Genomic DNA, 18076 nt, shown 5'->3' on the forward strand with positions numbered 1-18076 from the left:
GGGAAGAAGCGGGGGGAGAGGAAGGGAACCGGGGGAGATCAGAGGAACCGGGGGGGGATGGGGGAAACCGGGGGGAACCGGGGAAAACGGAGAGAACCGGGGAAAACCGGGGGGACCGGGAGAAAAGGGGGAGAATCAGGGGAACCAGGGGGACCCGGGGGGACGGAGGAGAGCCGGGGGGGAACGAGGAGAAGGAGAAAAACCGGGAGAAACCGGGAAAAAGGGAGGGAACCGGGGGGGGAACCGTGGGGGGGGACCGGCACCGTGGGGGGGGGCGGTGGCGCTCAACTCCGGTAAGGCCCCGCCCCCAGCCGCTTGGCCACGCCCCCTGGGAGGTTTGGCCACGCCCCTGGGAGGTTTGGCCACGCCCCCGAGGGGTTTGGCCCCGCCCCCTGGTTTTGGCCCCGCCCCCTCCCTTGGCCCCGCCCCTCGCGCCCGTCACTGCCCCGCCGGCTCCGCGGGCGCTGCTGGGAGGGCGGCGGGGCCCGGGGGGAGGGGGGGGCCGCCCGTCATGGCGGCGGGGGGCCCGGGGGTTTTGGGGGGCCCGGGGCTGCCCCTGCCGCTCCCCGGCATCGCCCTGCTCGCCATCGCCATCGGCCTGCTGCTCGCCGCGCTGCTGGCGCGGTCAGGGCCACGGGGAAAAGGGGGAAATGGGGGGGGTTGGGGGGTCCTGGGGGGGGTTCTGAGGGGTGTAAGGGGTCTTCAGGGGGGTGAGGGGGGATCCTGGGGGGCTGAGGGGGGCTTCAAGGGGAGTGAGGAGGTGCTGGGGGTGTCCTGAGGGGGTGAGGGGGTCCTGGAGGGGTTGAGGGGGTCCTGGGGGAGGTGAGGGGGCCTTGGAGGGGTTAAGGGGGGTCCTGAGGGGTTAAGGGGGGTCCTGAGGTGGGTAAGGGGTCTTCAGGGGGGTGAAGAGGGGTCTTTGGGGGCTGAGGAGGGGTTCTGAGGGGGGTGAGGGGGTCCTGAAGGGGTCCAGGGGGGGTTGAGGGGGACCTGGAGGGGTTAAGGGGGGTCCTGAGGGGGATGAGGGGTCTTCAGGGGGGCTAGGGGGGTCCTAGGGGGGTGAGGAGGGGGTCCTGAGGGGAATGAGGGGGTCCTGGAGGGGTTGAGGGGGGTCCTGAGGTGGGTAAGGGGTCTTCAGGGGGGTGAAGAGGGATCCTAGGGGGTGGGGGGGGCTGGGAGGATGAGGGGGTCCTGGGGAGGGATCCTGAGGGGTGTCAGGGGGGGTCTTTCTGGTTCTGGGGGGGGTCTTGGGCTCCTGGAAGGGTGTAAAGGAGGTGTAGGGTTTGGGGGGATGGGAGAGGGGTGGGGGATATGGGGGGGGCTTATAGGTTTGGGTTTGGGGGGCTGGGCGTGTAGGGGGGCTATGGGTTGAGGTATAGGGGGGGGACAGGAATATGGGGGCTTCTGGGGGGTCCCACAGACCTAGGCACCAGGTCGAGGGGGGGCTGGGGGCTGGCTGTGGGGATTCGGGGGGGGCTCAGAGGGGTCGATGCGGGGTGGTCCCGAGGGGCAGGGTGCTGACCCCGTCCCTTTGTGTCCCCCCAGGTGGCTGCTGTGCCGCCTGGCCGTCAGCTGGTGCCGCCAGAAGCTGCGGGCAGAGCTGAAAATCGGCTCCTTCGGCTTCTTCTGGGCCCAGAACATCAGCCTCAAGTTCCAGCAGAAGCAGCAGACGGTGGTGGGTGCCCACAGAGCGGGGGTCCCGGGGTTTGGGGTGAGGGCAGGGTGGCCACGGTCCCTTTTGGATATGCATCATGTCCCTGCTGGCACGCAACCCTGGGGTTTCGCCCCTTTTTCCCTGGCCAAATTTGGGTTTTTGGGGGCTCCCTGCGTGATGCCGAGCACTGGGAGCGGGGTGGGAGGTTTGGGGTGGGCGCCGTGGGATATTTTTCGGTTTCCTCACTCACCTCCCCCTGTGTCCCTGCAGGAAATCGACAACGTCTGGATCTCCAGCAAGCTGAGCCGGGAGCTGCCGTACGTCCCCCCAGCTACCCAGCTGCTCTTTTGGGGCCTCGCGGTCCCTGCGGTCTGGAAAATCCTTTGGGGTGTCCCACAGAGCCCCCCTAAAACAGCAGGGCCCGCGGGCTCACGTCATGCTTGCTCCTGCTGTTGTGCAGGCGCTACTTCGAGCTGTGCTTTGGGGAGGTGCGAATAAGAACGGACCTGCAGAAGGGCCCCGGCTTCCAGCCCCATTTCCCGGGGGCTCCCAGCGAGGCCGATGGAGGGGACGTGGCCCTGAAACCCTCCCTGCTGCGGCTCCTCAGCCAGGTAGGCCCTGCTCTTGGCAGGGTTTTGTAGGCTCTGCTCCTGGCAGGGTTTTGCAGGCTGTGCTGCTATGGGGTCAGCCCTCGCCCTAATGTTTTCCCTCTCACCACCAGCTCTTCTCCATCCACCTGGACTCCATCAACGTCATGGTTCTGCACGTGGCCACGTCGGAGTCTCTCTGGCACATCCAGGCCAGCAAGACGCGGCTCCTCCTCGCCGGGGATGGGAAGAGGTAACTCTGCTCCCCTATTCCCCCAGCACGGCCCCGTTTCCCTGCTGGGATCAGGGTGAGATCTTCTCCCACCCCCACCAGCCAGGGCTCCTTCTGTCCCGGTCCCTTTTTCCCGGAGCCATTTATTTTCCCGATGGCTGGCTGTGTTGTTCACGGGGTTAGGGTTTTTGCTCTGCTTTTGGGGGAAATTTGGGGTCTCCACGTCCTCCCAAAAAGCAAGGAAAGGGCTTGGTGTGGAGGCAGCAGTGCCCGCAGCCTCGCTCTGCTCCCCCCAGCCTCAACTGCGAGGTGAGCCTGACCAAGGTGAACAGCAAGGTGCTGCGGAGCAGCCAGCTGGTGAGTGCTGGGGAGGGGCGAAACCCCACCCTCTGGGACCCCCCGGGACACGTTCCTTACTCGTCCTGCCCCCCCAGGATGACACGTGCCTGGCGGAGCTGGCCCTGGCGCTCTCCCTCTCGCTGGAGATCAGCAGCAAGCGGCGGCTGGTGGGCGTCAGGCTGGGCGTCCGGACCCTGCAGGCAGAGCTCCACGAGGGGCTTTTCTGCAGCCCCCTGCTGCACCGATTCATGGCCGGGGGGGAGCAGCCCAGCTCAGGTCAGGCCCGGGGACGGGGCGAGGGCTGGATTTGGGATTTGGCTTTGCTGTCACTGCCCGTGACTCTCGTGTGTCCCACTGCAGGCCCGGAGGAGCCCCTGAAGTCCTCGTCCCTGCTGAGCAGGGCCACGCTGCAGCTCGTGCCCAGGAGGGTGGAGGTGAAGCTGGAGAGCACCAGCGTGGTGCTGTCCATGAACAGCCAGAAGAGGTGAGGGGGGCAGGTGGGAGAGGTGCTTGTGGAAGCCCTGGCACGGTTGTGCCGTCCCCTGCTCCGCCAGAAGGCGCAGAGAGCAAACCCTAGAGCCCACCGTGGTGGGAAAAACTTGAGCGTGGCCTGGGGCTGTGCTCCTGGGGGAGGAGGAAGGCAGGTGAGCTGGTGCTCCAGCAGGATGTCTGCTGGATGATGATGGTGATGGGCTGGGCTGCTCTCCCCAGGCACCTCACCTGGAGCCTGAAGCTGCTGCAGTTCCTCTACCGGCGCGAGGAGGAGCAGATCCCGCTGCGCAACTTCACCCCCAACTCGGACCTGGACCAAATGAGCGTAGACCTCCAGCTGGAGGGCAAGTAGCCAGGAGGGGGGACCCTGGGGACAGAGCTGCTGTGCTTTTCCTCCTCTATCCCTCACTTCTGCTCCTCTCCCTCCCCAGACGGCCTTCTCCTGTCCCAGAGCCGCCAGCGCATCGTGTGCCTCAACTCCCTGAAGACCAGCGTGCAGGTGAGCGGGCGCTGGGTGCGCTCCCGGCCCCCCCGGGAGGGGGCTCTGGTTCAGCTCCCGACCTGAGCTTGCTGCCACCCCGCGCTCTCCCTGCTCCAGGTCACAGCCATCGACCTCTCGGCTGCTGTGCTGCTCAACACCTGCATCATCCACTACCGCCACCAAGAGTTTTCGCACTGGCTGGGGCTGCTGGCGCAGGAACGCGGGTGCCGAGAGGTGCCTGGCCCCAGCCGGGGGCACAAGGGAAGGTAAACTCAGCCTCAGCTGCTGCTTTTGTGGCTTTTTTCCTCTTGCCTGCCACTCTGACGGGGCGCCCGGGCATGCGGCACCTCCTGTGCACAGCCCCTGGTGTCGTGGTAGCTGGGAAACCCTCCAGAGGGTGTCCCTCGGGGCTGCTCTGTGGGATGCAGCTCCCCTCTGACAGCCTGTCCGTGGTTGTCCCCCCCCCCAGGAGCTACCCCCAAATCATCGCGCCGATCATCCTGTGTGCCTCGCTGTCCAATGTCAACGTCTCAGTGCAGCTCGGGGACACGCCGCCCTTCGCCCTGGGCTTCAACTCCATCTCTGCAGGTAGGGGTTGGGCTCAGCAGCCTGGGTGTGTGGTATGGGAACACGGAGCATCCTGCTGTGTCTGGGTCCAGCTGGGGGCTGCGGGTCCCCCTTTTTTGGGGGCAGCGAGCCCTGCCTGCATCCCCCTCCCCTCTGCCCGCAGATTACCAGCACCTGCGCCCCCAGAGCGTGCACCAGCGGGCGGTGCTGGCCGTGGACCACCTCTGCTGGCGCGTGGGCAACGACTCGCACATCCAGCGTGCCCCCCACCCGCCCAACATGCACGTGTGGGGAGAAGCCCTCATCCTCGACTCCTTCAACCTACAGGTGAGCGGGGAGCTGAGGGGCTGCTCCCAGGGGGGCTGCCCGCCCCTAACTCCACGCGGGCAGCACGGGGGGGGTTGTGGTGGGAGAAGGATGACAGTAATCAGCCAGTTTGTCCTGCAGGGCAGCTACAACCAGCCTCTGGGCATGTCCAGCGCCCAGTCGGACACGCTTTTCCTGGACTGCACCATCCGGGGGCTGCAGGTGGAGTCTTCGGATACCTGCACCGAGTGCCTGGCCAGGGTCCTGCCCCTGTTCTGCCCGCGGCCCGGCGGAGCTGAGCTCGCTGAGCAGCCTCCCTCTGCCCCGAGTGAGCCCTGGGGGCTGCTCTGGAAGGTGGATCTGAAGGTGGAGGATGTAAATCTTTTCACGCTCTCAGCTGTTGTGGGTAAGTGTGGTTGTGGTGTCCGGGCTGGCCCCGTATGGCTGTCCTGGAACAGCCCCCACAGCCAGGGGAGCCTGGCGTGTTTTGGGGTGCCTTCTCTGTGCCTCCAGCACCGCTGTGCTGCCCCTCCAGGCGCCCTGGAGCTGCGGCTGGACACGCTGACTGTCCTGGGGAGCGCTGAGAGCTGCACGCTCAGCGTCCAGGGCATGGTGCTGGCCTTGGTGAAGAGCATCACGGAGAAGATGCAGCCGTGCTGCAAAGCTCCTGCCATCCCCAACCCCGTGGCCAACCTCTCCATGCTCTCCGTGACCTACCACAGCAGCATCCGCTCCCTGGAGGTCGGTGTGGGCTTCGGGGCTCTGCTTTCGCTGGCGCTGGGATGGACGGGGCGGTGGCACGGGGCACCAAGAGGTGACAGAGAGGAGGATGTGGCGGTGACCTGGAGCTTTCTCTCCTCTCTAGGTGCAGTGTGGTGAGGGGCTGGCGGTGCTGTGGAGCCCTCCCGACCACATGCACTTGTACCATCACACCCTGGCCACCCTGCAGTGCCACGAAGCCTTGCGGAGCGCCCTCGGCCGCAGGACGCCTCCTTCCCCATCCCCGGAGAGCCCGGTGCCCCGTGCCACCACCCCTACTGAGCCAGGAGGGTCCCCCCAACCCGACGGGGCTCCCCCCAAAAGACTGCTGTCCCTGTCGCTGGAGCTGAGCTCTGCCAAGGTCACCGCCTTCGTCTCCGAGGCCAACTACATCAGCCTGGCCGCTGAACGGACCTCGGTGAGCTGGCACGGCGGCGCCCTGCACAGCTACTGCCCCGAGCTGGCCGCCGGCTTCGACGGCCACAGCATCTTCAGCTTCAAGGAGGTGGAGGTGAAGCTGCTGCCGGAGCTGGAGGAGGTCATCCTGCACCGCTGCGCCTTCCCCACCCTGCGCACCCTCCGCAACCGCGGCTGGGCTTTCTCCTTCGCCAGCGTCAGCATCGAGTTCCCCTACCAGTACGATTTCTCCCGCACGCTGGACGCCGCCGTGGGGGTGCAGAAGTGGCTGAAGGGTTTGCACCGACGCGGGCGCCCCGCCGGCACCTCCTTGCCTCCCGACCTCCTGCTCAAAGTGACGCACTTCTCCTGGGTTTTCCTGGACGACGTCTTCGAGGTGAAGCTGCGGGACAACTACGAGCTGATGAAGGATGAGAGCAAGGAGAGCGCCAAGCGGCTGCAGCTGCTGGACGCCAAGGTGGCCGCGCTGCGCAAGCAGCACGGGGAGCTGCTGCCCGCCCGCAAGATCGAGGAGCTCTACGCCTCGCTGGAGAAGAAAAACATCGAGATCTACATCCAGCGCTCCCGGCGCCTCTACGCCAACACCCCCATGCGGAGGGCTCTCCTCACCTGGACCCTGGCCCACCTGGAGCTGGTGGCCATGGCCGACGAGTCCTTCCACGGCACGGAGCGCGTCGTGGAGCAGATGAGGGACATGGACAGCGTCAGCCCCTTCCCCCCCGAGGGGCTGGAGATGGTCACGCAGTGGTGCCGCATGATGAAGGGCAGCGTGGGCAGCTTTTTTGGTGAGTGGTCTCGTGTTCAGGGTGTCCTCAGAGGGTGATGTGGTGGTCGCGTGGCGTGGGCTCTCAAGGCAGGGACCTCGTGGCACTGCGTGACGCGTGGCTAAGCGGTGGAAACGAATTTCAGAGCTGCACGGGAGTGGGAATGGAGCAGAGAGGCAACAAGGTGGTGGCTCCTGGCACAGCCCAGAGTGTCAGGATGGGAGCAGTGCCCATCTGCTGCCCCCTCCATCGTCCCCTGCTCTGCCCCGCAGTGCGGATCCGCGATTACCCTCGCTACCTCTTCGAGATCCGGAATTGGCAGCTCTCGGGCCGGCTGATTGGGGCGGAGCAGTGCGGCCAGCCCTGCTCCCGGCGCCGCCAGGTGCTGAAGCTGGGGCTGCCCTGGGGGGACGCCACGGTGGAGAGGAACATGCCCCCCCTCAAGTTCTACCACGACTTCCACTGTAAGAGCTCGAGGGCCGAGGGGGCTCCCTGCCGGGGCGGGGACGTGGCAGGGGACTGAGCCGTGCCCCCGATGTCCCCAGCTGAGATCTCCCAGTACACCATCGTGTGGGGGCCCTGCTGGGACCCGGCCTGGACCCTGATCGGTCAGTGCGTGGATCTGCTCACCAAACCCTCGGAGGACCCCAGCGCCCCCTTGCCCTGGTGGGACAAGAGCCGCCTTCTGTTCCACGGGGACTGGCACATGGACATCGAGCAGGCCAACCTGCACCAGCTGGCCACCGAGGTGGGAGACGGCGGGGTAGGGAGCGGAGCGTGGCGTGGGGCTGCCTCACACCTCCCTCTGCTCGTGCTACTTGTGCTCGCAGGACCCCTACAACACCACGGAGAACATGCACTGGGAGTGGAGCCACCTCTCCTTCCACTGGAAACCCGGGCAGTTCGTCTTCAAGGGCAACCTGGACATCAACGTCCGGACAGCCTCCAAGTGAGCATGGGGCTGGGAGCCTGGGGCTGCTGCTGATAGTGCTGGGGGGTTACTGGGGGCTTCTTTCTCCACCCAGGTATGACGACTGCTGCTTCCTGCACCTCCCCGACCTGTGCATGACGCTGGACCTGCAGTGGCTGTGCCACGGGAACCCCCACGACCACCACGGCGTGGTGCTGCGCTCCCCCGAGTTCCTGCCCGAGGTGCCGGTGGGGCAGCAGTACGACTCCTACCGTGCCTTCCGCTCCGAGAACCTCAACCTCTCCATCCGCATGGACCTGACACGGCCCAGTGAGGGTGGGTACAGCCCCCTGGGGTAAGGGGGGGTCCGATTTTAGTCATCCTTTATCCAACCCCTGTGTTGGGTGCTGCCGTGTCCCTGCCCCGCGGGGCTGGCTGATGACGGGTGTATTCTCAGAGCACTCCCAGCCCCGGATCCTGCTCTACAGCAGCACCCTCCGCTGGATGCAGAACTTCTGGGCCACGTGGACCAGCGTCACGCGCCCAATTTGCCGTGGGAAGCTCTTCAACAACCTGAAGCCCAGTAAGAAGAAGCTGGGGCAGCATTACAAGCAGCTGTCCTACACTGCGCTCTTCCCCCGGCTGCAGGCAAGTCCTGGGGGTGGCTTCCCAGAGTTATTTCCCCTCTTTCCCTGCTCTGATCTCTCAAGCCCTGCTGTCTGCTCCCTCCTAGGTGCATTACTGGGCCTCCTTTGCCCAGCAGCGGGGGATCCAGGTGGAGTGCTGCCAGGGGCACATCTTCACCCGCGGCACGCAGCGGCTCATCCCACAAGGTGAGCTTGGGGCCCCGCTGGTGCCGCTTCCAGGCTGGGGAGGGTCCCGGCTGACCCCTCTCCCCGTCCCCCAGCTGGCACGGTGATGCGACGCCTGATCTCGGAGTGGAGCATCACGCAGATGGTGAGCGACCTGAGCCAGGTCACCGTGCACCTCATGGCCTCCACCTGCGACGAGAACGCCGACCACCGGCTCGACACCCTGGTGAAGAAAACCCACCTGCTCAGCCTGTCCTCCCTCACCTACCAGCGGCACAGCAACCGCACGGCTGAGGAGGTACCGCAGCAATCACCCTGGGCGCACAGCAGGGGTCACCCAGCCCTTGGTGGCATCCCCCACGACACGGGGACCTCGATTTTTGGTTGGAACGGGCTGGAGGTGGCTTCGTCGTGCTGAGGCTCTGCCCTTCTGTGCCCAGGAGCTGCCCCTGCGGGATGGGGACGATGGTTTCCACACGCACCAGCTGCACCTGGTGGACCTGCGGGCGTCCTGGACCACCACAAACCGGGACATCGCCTTCGGCCTCTATGACGGCTACAAAAAAGCAGCGGTGCTCAAGCGCAACCTCTCCACCGAGGCGCTGAAGGGGCTGAAGATTGACACGCAGCTGCAGGCCAAGAAGCTGAAGCGGGGCCCGCTCTCTGCTCCCTCCATCCCTGCCAGGGTCACCGCTCCCATCACCAGCGGCCGTCCCGAGAGAGCCTCCTCGGGGGGTGAGCGTGGTGGGGAGTGGAAACCCGCACCCAGCAGTGGCTTGGCTGTGCCTGAAAGCCCAAAACTCTGCCTGCTTTCACCCCGTCACCTCCCAGCCAGCTCCCTTTGGCTTTTCCCTGACCTTTCCTCCTTCCCCAGGAGCCTACATGCTGCAGAAGCTCATTGAGGAGACGGACAAGTTCGTGGTCTTCACAGAGGAGGAATCGGGGGCTAGCGAGCAGCTGTGCGGCATCGCCGCTTGCCAGACTGATGATATCTACAACCGCAACTGCCTCATCGAGCTGGTCAACTGCCAGGTTGTGCCCCTGGCCAGCCTGCTGGCCCCTACACTCTGCTCCCTCACCATGAGAGGGGCTTTGCCTGCTCCTGACCCCCCCCAGGATCTCTTTTTTTTTTATTTTTTTCCCCCCCAGATGGTGCTGCGAGGCGCAGAGACGGAGGGCTGTGTGATTGTGTCGGCTGCGAAGGCTCAGCTGCTGCAGTGCCAGCACCACCCGGCGTGGTACGGGGACACGCTGAAGCAGAAGACGTCGTGGACGTGCCTGCTGGACGGCATGCAGTACTTCGCCACCACGGAAAGCAGCCCCAGCGAGAGGGAGCACGGGCAGCTCTGGCTGGAGGTGAGCCGCTGGGGTTGGCACCCGATGGGCGAGCTGCAGGGAGAATGAGGGCAAGCAGCGGTGCCTCCTCGCATCCCTAGGTGAAAAATATCGAGGAACATCGGCAGCGGAGCCTGGACTCGGTGCAGGAGCTGATGGAGAGCGGGCAGGCCGTGGGGGGCATGGTCAGCACCACGACAGGTACTGCGGGAGGAGCTGCCCACCGTGCTGCCCCAGCGGGTGACCCCGAGGCTGGTGGAGCTGGGAGCTCTCGGCACGTCCGTGTGCGGCTCCGGGAGCTGGCTGCTGCTCCGAGCCCTCTTATGGGGTCCCCGGAGTGGTGCTGAGACCGTGGTCCCCCTGCCTGTCCCCAGACTGGAACCAGCCCTCGGAAGCCCAGCAGACCCAGCAGGTGCAGAGGATCATCTCGCGCTGCAGCTGCCGCATGTACTACATCAGCTACAGCCACGACATCGACCCCGAGCTGGCCACACAGATAAAGCCCCCCGAGACCCCCGCTAACCAGGAGAAGGAGGATCTGCTGAAGAAGCAGGAGGGTGGGTACAGCCTGGCAGCGCGTCTCCGCAGAGCCCTGGGCTGACCTACAAGTGCCTGCCAGGTCCAGAGGTGGCCCCTCCTTGTCCCTGCTGAGATCAGAGGGGAGCGTGCAGGGTCCCCAGCTTTTTGGGATCGGGGACACCCCCTGAGGCTGGACACTGAGCCTGCTAGAGCCAGTGTAGCCACAGTGCTCGTTCCCTGTCCCTCCACCGCTGGCTTTTGGTACCCAAAAGGTACCACCTCCGGCCCTACAGGTGCCCCATGCGTCCTTTTTGCGTCCCTGCAGGAGCTGTGGACACGTTCACGCTCATCCACCACGACCTGGAGATCTCCACAAACCCTGCCCAGTACGCTATGATCCTCGACATAGTCAACAACCTGCTGCTGCACGTGGAGCCCAAACGCAAGGTACCCACCACGCTGCAAATCATCGTGCTGCTTGCTTGTGCCCGGGGCGCTCCTCATCCTCCCTTATTTATCCGCGTGGCCAGGAGCACAGTGAGAAGAAGCAGCGGGTGCGTTTCCAGCTGGAAATCTCCAGCAACCCCGAGGAGCAGCGCAGCAGCATCCTCCACCTGCAGGAGGCCGTGAGGCAGCACGTTGCCCAAATCCGGCAGCTGGAGAAGCAGATGTACTCCAACGTGAAGGTGAGCAGCAGGACCCGGCTCCCCTGGCTCCCTGCTTCAGGGCAGAGGGCTCTGAGGGTTGTCTCTCCTTCAGTCCCTGCAGGATGACAGCAAAAACGAGACCCTGCTCGAGCTCAACCACCGGCTGCAGCAGCAGCTGAGCCAGGAGAAGTCCGACCTGCAGCTGGAGAGCGAGGAGCTGAACATACTGATCAGGTCCGGGGGCCCTCTCCGCCTTCCTTGGCGTTGTTCCCCCTCCTTCCTCCAAGTTTCCCCCATCCCAGCTCTCTCCTGTTTGCTGCAGGTGCTTCAAGGACTTCCAGCTGCAGCGTGCCAACAAGATGGAGCTGAGGAAGCAGCCGGAGGACGTGAGCGTGGCACGGAGGACGGAGTTTTACTTCGCCCAGGCGCGCTGGCGTTTGACGGAGGAGGACGGGCAGCTGGGCATAGCCGAGCTGGAGCTGCAGCGTTTCCTCTACAGCAAGGTACCGAGCCGCCCCGTAGCCCCCCACAGCCCCCTCTCTGAGCCCAAATTTGTGGGGCTGATGCGTTTGTGGGCACAGGTCAACAAGTCTGATGACACCGCCGAGCATCTGCTGGAGCTGGGCTGGGTGACGATGAACAATCTGCTGCCCAACGCCGTGTACAAGGCAAGGGGAGCTGCTCTGCGCCCTGGGGACCCTCGGGGGACCCTCGGGTGACCTGGCCAGGGTGGTTCTGCCTCACCCCAGCCACCCCCTGGCTTCCCTGCAGGTGGTGCTGCGTCCCCAGAGCTCCTGCCAGTCCGGCCGGCAGCTGGCACTGAGGATCTTCAGCAAGGTCCGGCCGCCCGTGGGGGGCATCTCCATCAAGGAGCACTTCGAGGTGCCAGGGCTGGGCGGGGAGGTGGCAGAGCACAAAAAAAAAGGATTTGCCTGGCTCTAACGTGTGTGTCTCTCTCTGCCCTCCAGGTGAACGTGGTCCCGCTCACCATCCAGCTCACCCACCAGTTCTTCCACAGGATGATGGGGTTTTTCTTCCCCGGCCGCAACGTGGAGGAGGAGGAGGTGGGGGATGAGGAAGACAAGTCCAAGCTGGTGACAACGGGTGAGTGGGGCGGGAGGTGCGTGGTCCTGTGTGGTCACCTCCTCCCCGGCACCCCGGTGCCACCTGAGCACCTCGGGCTGTGGGTCCAGGGCAAGTTTTGGGGGGCAGCTGCTGGGCTGTGTGGTGAGGAGCAGAGAGGGGTGGTCTCCCCTGTGGGTAGGGGATTGTTGGGGGGGGATCGGGGCTGTGGTTGCACCCCAGGACAGCAGCCCCTTTGTCGCAGGGATCCCCGTGGTGAAGCCGCGGCAGCTGATCGTGGCTGATGATGCTCTGGGGCCGGGGAAGGGAGTCACTCAGGGCCTGAATCGGACGTCAGGGGTCAGGAGATCGTTCCGAAAAGCACCCGAGGTACCTGCTGCTGGGGATCCAGCCAAACCCGGCCTTCCCTCAGCTCCTCGCCCTGCTTTCCTGCCCCCCCTTTTTCCCCTGGTGAAGCAATGCCAGGGCTTGCTGCTTGTTTTTCCCTTCCCCGCTGCTTTCCTGGCTCCGTCCCCAGTCCTCACCTCCTGCTCCCGGCTCTGTCCCCAGCACCCCGTGGACGACATCGACAAGATGAAGGAGCGCGCGGCCATGAACAACTCCTTCATCTACATCAAGATCCCGCAGGTGCCGCTCTGCGTCAGCTACAAGGTGAGGGGACGGGGACGGGGACGCATTGGGGGGGGGGTCCCGGGGCCTTGTCCCACTCTGCCTGACCCCCCTCCTGCCCAGGGCGAGAAGAACAGCGTCGATTGGGGCGACCTGAACCTGGTGCTGCCGTGCCTGGAGTACCACAACAACACCTGGACCTGGCTGGACTTCGCCATGGCGGTGAAGAGGGACAGCCGCAAAGCCTTGGTGGCACAGGTGGGTGGGGACAGCACTGTCACAGCCTCCCCCCTTTCCCCGTATCCTGCTCGGCATCATCCTGATCCCATTCTCCCTCTTGGGGCAGGTGATCAAAGAGAAGCTGCGCCTGAAGCCGGCAGCGGGCGCGGAGGCTCGGGGGAAGCTGGAGAATAAATCGGAGGGGCCCATCCAGCAGCAGGAGGAGGACGAGAAGGCACGGCTGCTCATCGGGCTGAGCGTAGGCGAGAAGAACCCTAGCAAGAAATCCATCTTCGGCAGGCGCAAATGAAGGGCGGCAGCACCCGGCAGGCCGGGAAGGGACTGGGGAACCCCCCCCCAAGTGCTCCCCACAGCAGAGGGGCAGCCCCCTATGGTGCCGAGGGGGGGCCGTGCTGCCCCAGCTTGGGGGGGCTGCGCCCAGACCCTCAGCAGCCCCCTCCCTGTAGGGCAGGGGTGCAGCAGCGGGGGGCTGCGGGGTGCAGAGTGCTCCAGGGCAGCTTTGTGGGGTGCACAAAGCCCCCCCCCCCTTGTGCCAAGGGTACCCGCGAGCCTCCCCTGTCCCTGCTGTGCGGGTGCTGGGCCCGGTGAAGCAGCAGGATGGCTCCAGGCTGGGAGAAAGGGGAACGGGAGAGAGTTTAAAAGAAGAGTTTTTAATTTGGAACAGCTTGCCATTCGCGTCCCCCCTCGGCGCCGTCAGCACCATCCCCAAAACCCATGGATTCACCCCCTGGCCCCCCCAGGAGCTTCCCCTACTTTGGGGGTCCCTCATCCATCTCCTCCGGGGGACCCTAGGATCCCGTTACCCCCTTGTCCCCTGAAGCTGGGGGCAGCCCCAGATCTGGGGGGCTGCTGTAAAATGGGGGGGTTGGAGGGGAGGGTGCTGTGGGATGGGGGGAAAAGGGGGGGTCCCCAATCCCTGCCCGGTGCAGGCGGGGGGTGGATGCCACGGGGGGCGCACCGGGAGCCCCGCTGCCCATTCCTGGACCTTGGAGGGGGGTCGTGAGCTGCCGGGGCGGAGAAGGGGGGGTTCGGAGGGGGGGGGGGGCGGGGCCGGGCGGGGTTATGTAAGGCGGCGATCACCGGGCCCGGGGCGCGGCGCGATGGGAGCAGCCAGCAGCGGCCCGGGCCCGGCCCCGGTGCGACCCCCCCAGGTGCGTGCGGTGGCCCCGGGGGTTCCCCTAATTTCCCCCTCCCCATCCCCGGGGTGTTCCCTCCCCCCCACCCATTGACGGCCACCCCCGGGTCCGTAGGGCCGCGCTGTGGGGCCGTGGGTCCGGGCGCTGCTGCGCCGAGCCGGGACGGGACCGGCACCGGCACCGGGACGGGGACCGGGTCCGGTACCGGGGCTCGCCCTGGCCACCGAGGAGCCGCCGCTGCCCGCTTGGCCGCTGCCGCAGCTCGTCTCGCTCTTCCTGCCGGAGTTCCCCGTTCGCCCCTCCGGCCGCCAGCAGCAGCTCAAGGTGCCGGTCCCCCCCCCACCCCCCAAAAAAAAACCTACCGGGGGGCTCGGTGCGTCCTACCGGGGAGCCCGCACCTCCCGCCGGGGGTCCCGTGCGTTAAACGGCGTCCTTCACCGGGTCCCCTCGCAGCCCGGCACGGCTCCATCTGCTTCCCAGAGGGGTCCCCGAGTGTCCCGTGCGCCCTCCCGGGGTCCCCGTGCGCCCTCCCGGGGTCCCCGTGCGTCCCGTGCCGCCACCCCGTGCCTCTTCTTGGGGTCGCCGCCCGCCTTTACCGGGTTTCCTTGCGCTCCGTACCGGGTCCCCGTGCACCCTCCCGGAGCCCCCGACCCTCCTACCGGCTCCCCTTCTCCCCCCACCCGTGCCCCGCGCCCCCCGTTCCCCAGGTCCCCACGGGGGTACCCATGCGCCCTCCCCGGTCCCTGTGTGCGCCCCCCCCCGCCGCCTGTTTTATGCCCACCAACGCCCCCCACCTCACCCCACGCGGGATCCAGCTCCCCATGGAAGTGCCCCACAGCCTGCCCCACGCCGGGCACCCTGCAGCCCGTGTCCGGGGGGGGGTGCTCAGCTCCTGCCCCCCCCAGATCCTGGGCTTGGTGGCCAAAGGCTCCTTCGGGACCATCCTGAAAGTGCTGGACTGCGGGCGGGAGAAGGTCTGCGCCGTCAAGGTGGGTGCTGCCCTGCAGTCCGGGGGGTGCCCCTCCTGCTCTGTGCCCCCCCCCTCCCTCCCCTACACCCCCATCGTGCCCCCCCCCAGGTGATGCCCAAAGTGGAGGTGCTGCGCCGCGACACCCTGAAGCAGTGCAAGGAAGAAGTCAGCATCCAGGTGAGGGGGGGGATTTGGGGAGGGGTTGGGGGGGGGATCCTACAGGCTGCAGAGCCCCCCCCCCGTGAACCCCTCTCCCCCAGGGGCCGCTCACCCTCTCTGCTTTGTGTCCCCAGAGACAGGTCAGGCACCCGTTTGTCCACGGCCTGGGGGACAGCTGGCAGGGCCAGCGCCACCTCTTCATCAGTGAGTGACCATCTGCCCGCGGGCTCGTCCTGGCCCCCCCCCAGCCCCCGCTGCCTCCGCACGTGTCCCCGCTGCCCGCACACGTGTCCCCGCACACGCGCGTGCTCCCCCATCCCTGAACGATGCCCGCGGGGACCGAGGCGCTCGGCTGCCAGCTCCGGGGACAACGGGGACGGGGACGAGCGCAGCAGGGACAAACGAGCTGCTCTGTCCCCCCCCCGGGTTTGTCCTGTCACTTCTCCTGTGTCACCACTCCGGTGGCTGTGCCACCGTGGTGCCCGTGTGGGTGCAATTCCTGGTGGCTCTGTGAGCCCCAGGGGCTGCGTCACTTTGGTACCCATTTAGCCACGGTGCTCGTGGCACCTTTGTGCCCACGTAGCCATAGTGCCGTAGGGTCCACCAGGACCCTCACTTTGCTCAGGGATGTGCCACCTTTGTGGCCACAGAGCCCATGTGGCCCTGGTGCCCGTGTCACCTTGCTGTCCCCATGGCTCTGGAGCCCACGTCACCCTAGTGCACGGTCCTGGTGCCCACAAGGTCCCGGTGCTTGTGCCACCTCGCTGCCCATATGGACCCAGCACTGGTATCACCGCAAGGCACGGTCCTCGTGGCCACGTGGCCGCGGTGCCCGTGTCACCTCGGTGCCCGTCACGAGGCCGGTGCCGTGTCCTGGCAGTGTGCACCTACTGCAGCACCGGGGACCTGCACGCGCTGTGGCGCGCCGCCGGGCGCTTCGCCGAGGCCACCGTCCGCCTGTTTGCTGCCGAGCTGGTGCTGGTGCTGGGTGAGTACTGGGGGGGGCTCAGCCCTCCTGGGGGGGGGCAGCCGCCCGCTGGGTGCCACGGGGGTGGCAGAGGGCACGGCGTGGGGAGGGGACCCCCGGCTCTGATGGCTCCGTCTTGTCCCCAGTGTATCTCCACGACCTGGGCATCGTGCACAGAGATGTGAAGGTGGGTGAAAAAGGGGTCTGGGGGGGGACAGAGGATGGTCGGGGGGGGGGGGTCTCTGCACCCCCTGGTGCAAATTGGCCACCCCAGCGCTTGGTTTGTTTCAGATGGAGAACATCCTCCTGGATGAGAGAGGTAAGGGGCTGTGGCACTAGGGTGGGGACACCCCATCCGTGGGGACACCCCATCGTTGGGGGCCCCCACGCGCCATCTCACCCCGCAGGGCACCTCAAACTCGCCGACTTCGGCCTCTCCCGGCACCTGCGGTGGGGCGAGCGGGCCCACACCATCTGCGGCACCCTGCAGTACATGGGTAAGGGGTGGCAGGGTTATGGGGACACATCTCCCCCCCCCCGGGGGGTGCTGCTGGGGACACCTCCACCCCAGCTGCTCACCCCCTCATCCCCTCAGCCCCAGAGGTGCTGAGCGGGGGTCCCTACAGCCACGCGGCCGACTGGTGGTCCCTGGGAGTCCTGCTCTTCGCCCTGGCCAGCGGGGAGGTGAGCTCTGTGGGGTGCACGTTTGGGGGGCTAGGGGCACCCCATGGAGCTCCTAAACGCTTTCCTTGCCCCCCCCAGTTCCCGGTGGCACCGGCGGGGGACCACGTGGCCATGCTGGAGCGCGTCAACCAGAGCAGCTACAGCAGCCCCCCTGCGCTCAGCCCCGCGCTAGCCCGGCTGCTGGCCGAGGTAGCCCTCGCCCCCTGGGTTGGGGGTCCCCAGGGGGGGTCTCCATCGCTCAGCCTCTTCTCTCCATCCCCAGCTGCTGTGCCACAACCCCCTGCGCCGCCTGCGCTACCTCCACCACTTCCAGGACCACCCTTTCTTCCGCGGGGTGACCTTCGACGCCGACCTCCTGCAGAAGGACCCGGTGGCGGTGGCCGTGGCCCCGCGCCCCCCCGCGCCCCCTCCTCCCTCCCCCGACCCCTCCACCTTTGAGGATTTTGACTGCGACCTCACCGCCACGGCCCCCCCGGACCGCCCCTGGCCCGGCTGAGCCGCTGCCACCACCGCACCCCTCGCATCGCTCAGGGACCCCCCCCCCCCCAAAATCCCCCCCCCAGGCAGCGGCTGGGCCCTCAGCGCTGTGCGTCTCCCCACGGGACTGTTATAAATGAAGTCTCAACTCAATCTGGATTTAGGAATATTTATAAAGGGAATATTTATAAAAGGTATAAAAGGCAAGGAACCAGCGCTGGGTGTGCGGGGAGTCTGCGCTCCACCAACAGGCACACACAAACATCAAACATTCATTCCTTCTTTCTGCTCCTTTATTGATGACATACCTTCATCATGTTGACTTTTTTTTCTTTCTCTCTCTTTTTTTATTTTATTTTATTTTGTTTTATTTTATTTATTTTATTATTTTTTTTTATCCTGAGGGCAGCCTCCCCTCTTATACCCTTCACCCCACAGCAGTTCTTCTCAAACCAACTTTTCGTTGGTCAAACAACTTTGCAAATAACAACAACAGCAAACACCCAGACACTTCCATGCCCCAGCGGCTGGAGACCAAGCAACCCCAGGCTGCAGGGAGCCTCCTGAGCCACCCTTCTGGGTTCCCTCTAAGCTCTTTCCCATTCCTGATGGCCTCATCGCTAAGAGTCTGATGCTACCATCGACCATGGCCACGCTCCCACCTCTTTATTAATATAATTTTATCAATAAATTATTTATTAATAAATTATTTATCGATAAATTCTTTATTAATAATTTTTATTAATAAATTTTTATTATTAAACTCTTTATTAACGATTTTATTAATAATTTTTATTAATAAATTATTTATTAATAAATTATTTAACAATATTTTTATTAATAAATTATTTATTAACAAATCCTTTATTAATAAATTCTTTAACAATATTTTTATTAATAAATTCCTTATTAACGAATTCCTCATTACCACCG

At 65.1% G+C, this 18076-nt stretch overlaps 2 protein-coding genes across 3 annotated transcripts; both read left to right on the forward strand.

Annotated features, from left to right (window-relative positions):
- Positions 1-449: 449 nt before the first annotated feature.
- Positions 450-13411, forward strand: BLTP2 (bridge-like lipid transfer protein family member 2). 2 transcript variants are annotated; one of them, XM_038165648.2, is made up of 39 exons: positions 450-624; positions 1543-1672; positions 1922-1968; positions 2112-2262; positions 2373-2491; positions 2767-2827; positions 2905-3085; positions 3170-3293; positions 3521-3645; positions 3733-3800; positions 3900-4048; positions 4252-4370; positions 4513-4676; positions 4785-5061; positions 5191-5396; positions 5521-6616; positions 6868-7059; positions 7141-7343; positions 7426-7544; positions 7621-7841; positions 7963-8153; positions 8239-8338; positions 8413-8615; positions 8758-9052; positions 9192-9349; positions 9467-9673; positions 9754-9853; positions 10027-10209; positions 10497-10618; positions 10702-10857; positions 10931-11052; positions 11141-11321; positions 11400-11486; positions 11590-11700; positions 11787-11922; positions 12146-12270; positions 12451-12552; positions 12634-12768; positions 12857-13411. In XM_038165648.2, exons 1-39 carry the CDS (start codon positions 512-514, stop codon positions 13037-13039), a joined length of 6762 nt encoding a protein of 2253 aa, XP_038021576.2. In that variant the 5' UTR covers positions 450-511; the 3' UTR covers positions 13040-13411. The 2 variants fall into 2 exon arrangements, with proteins under 2 accessions (XP_038021576.2, XP_038021577.2); XM_038165649.2 differs by having other exon boundaries at positions 451-624; positions 4797-5061.
- A 152-nt stretch (positions 13412-13563) lies between these two features.
- Positions 13564-17852, forward strand: RSKR (ribosomal protein S6 kinase related). The gene is made up of 12 exons (XM_038165651.2): positions 13564-13901; positions 14001-14210; positions 14792-14875; positions 14965-15033; positions 15150-15219; positions 15896-16003; positions 16129-16169; positions 16274-16301; positions 16390-16479; positions 16578-16666; positions 16745-16855; positions 16929-17852. The coding sequence occupies exons 1-12, from the start codon at positions 13638-13640 to the stop codon at positions 17160-17162; spliced, it is 1398 nt and encodes a 465-aa protein (XP_038021579.2). The 5' UTR covers positions 13564-13637; the 3' UTR covers positions 17163-17852.
- Positions 17853-18076: the final 224 nt, after the last annotated feature.

This window comes from Anas platyrhynchos, chromosome 20 (assembly GCF_047663525.1).
Source record: "Anas platyrhynchos isolate ZD024472 breed Pekin duck chromosome 20, IASCAAS_PekinDuck_T2T, whole genome shotgun sequence".
NCBI classification, from domain to species: Eukaryota; Metazoa; Chordata; class Aves; order Anseriformes; family Anatidae; genus Anas; species Anas platyrhynchos.

Bases quoted from the DNA above. Each gene is read 5' to 3' on its own strand.
- BLTP2 (XM_038165648.2), top strand. From the start codon at position 512: ATGGCGGCGGGGGGCCCGGGGGTTTTGGGGGGCCCGGGGCTGCCCCTG. The intron at 2,828-2,904 runs GTGAGTGCTGGG...CTGCCCCCCCAG, and splicing joins TGCTGCGGAGCAGCCAGCTG to GATGACACGTGCCTGGCGGA. The intron at 9,854-10,026 runs GTACTGCGGGAG...GCCTGTCCCCAG, and splicing joins CATGGTCAGCACCACGACAG to ACTGGAACCAGCCCTCGGAA.
- RSKR (XM_038165651.2), top strand. From the start codon at position 13,638: ATGGGGGGAAAAGGGGGGGTCCCCAATCCCTGCCCGGTGCAGGCGGGG. The intron at 16,302-16,389 runs GTAAGGGGCTGT...CTCACCCCGCAG, and splicing joins CATCCTCCTGGATGAGAGAG to GGCACCTCAAACTCGCCGAC. The intron at 16,667-16,744 runs GTGAGCTCTGTG...TGCCCCCCCCAG, and splicing joins TCGCCCTGGCCAGCGGGGAG to TTCCCGGTGGCACCGGCGGG.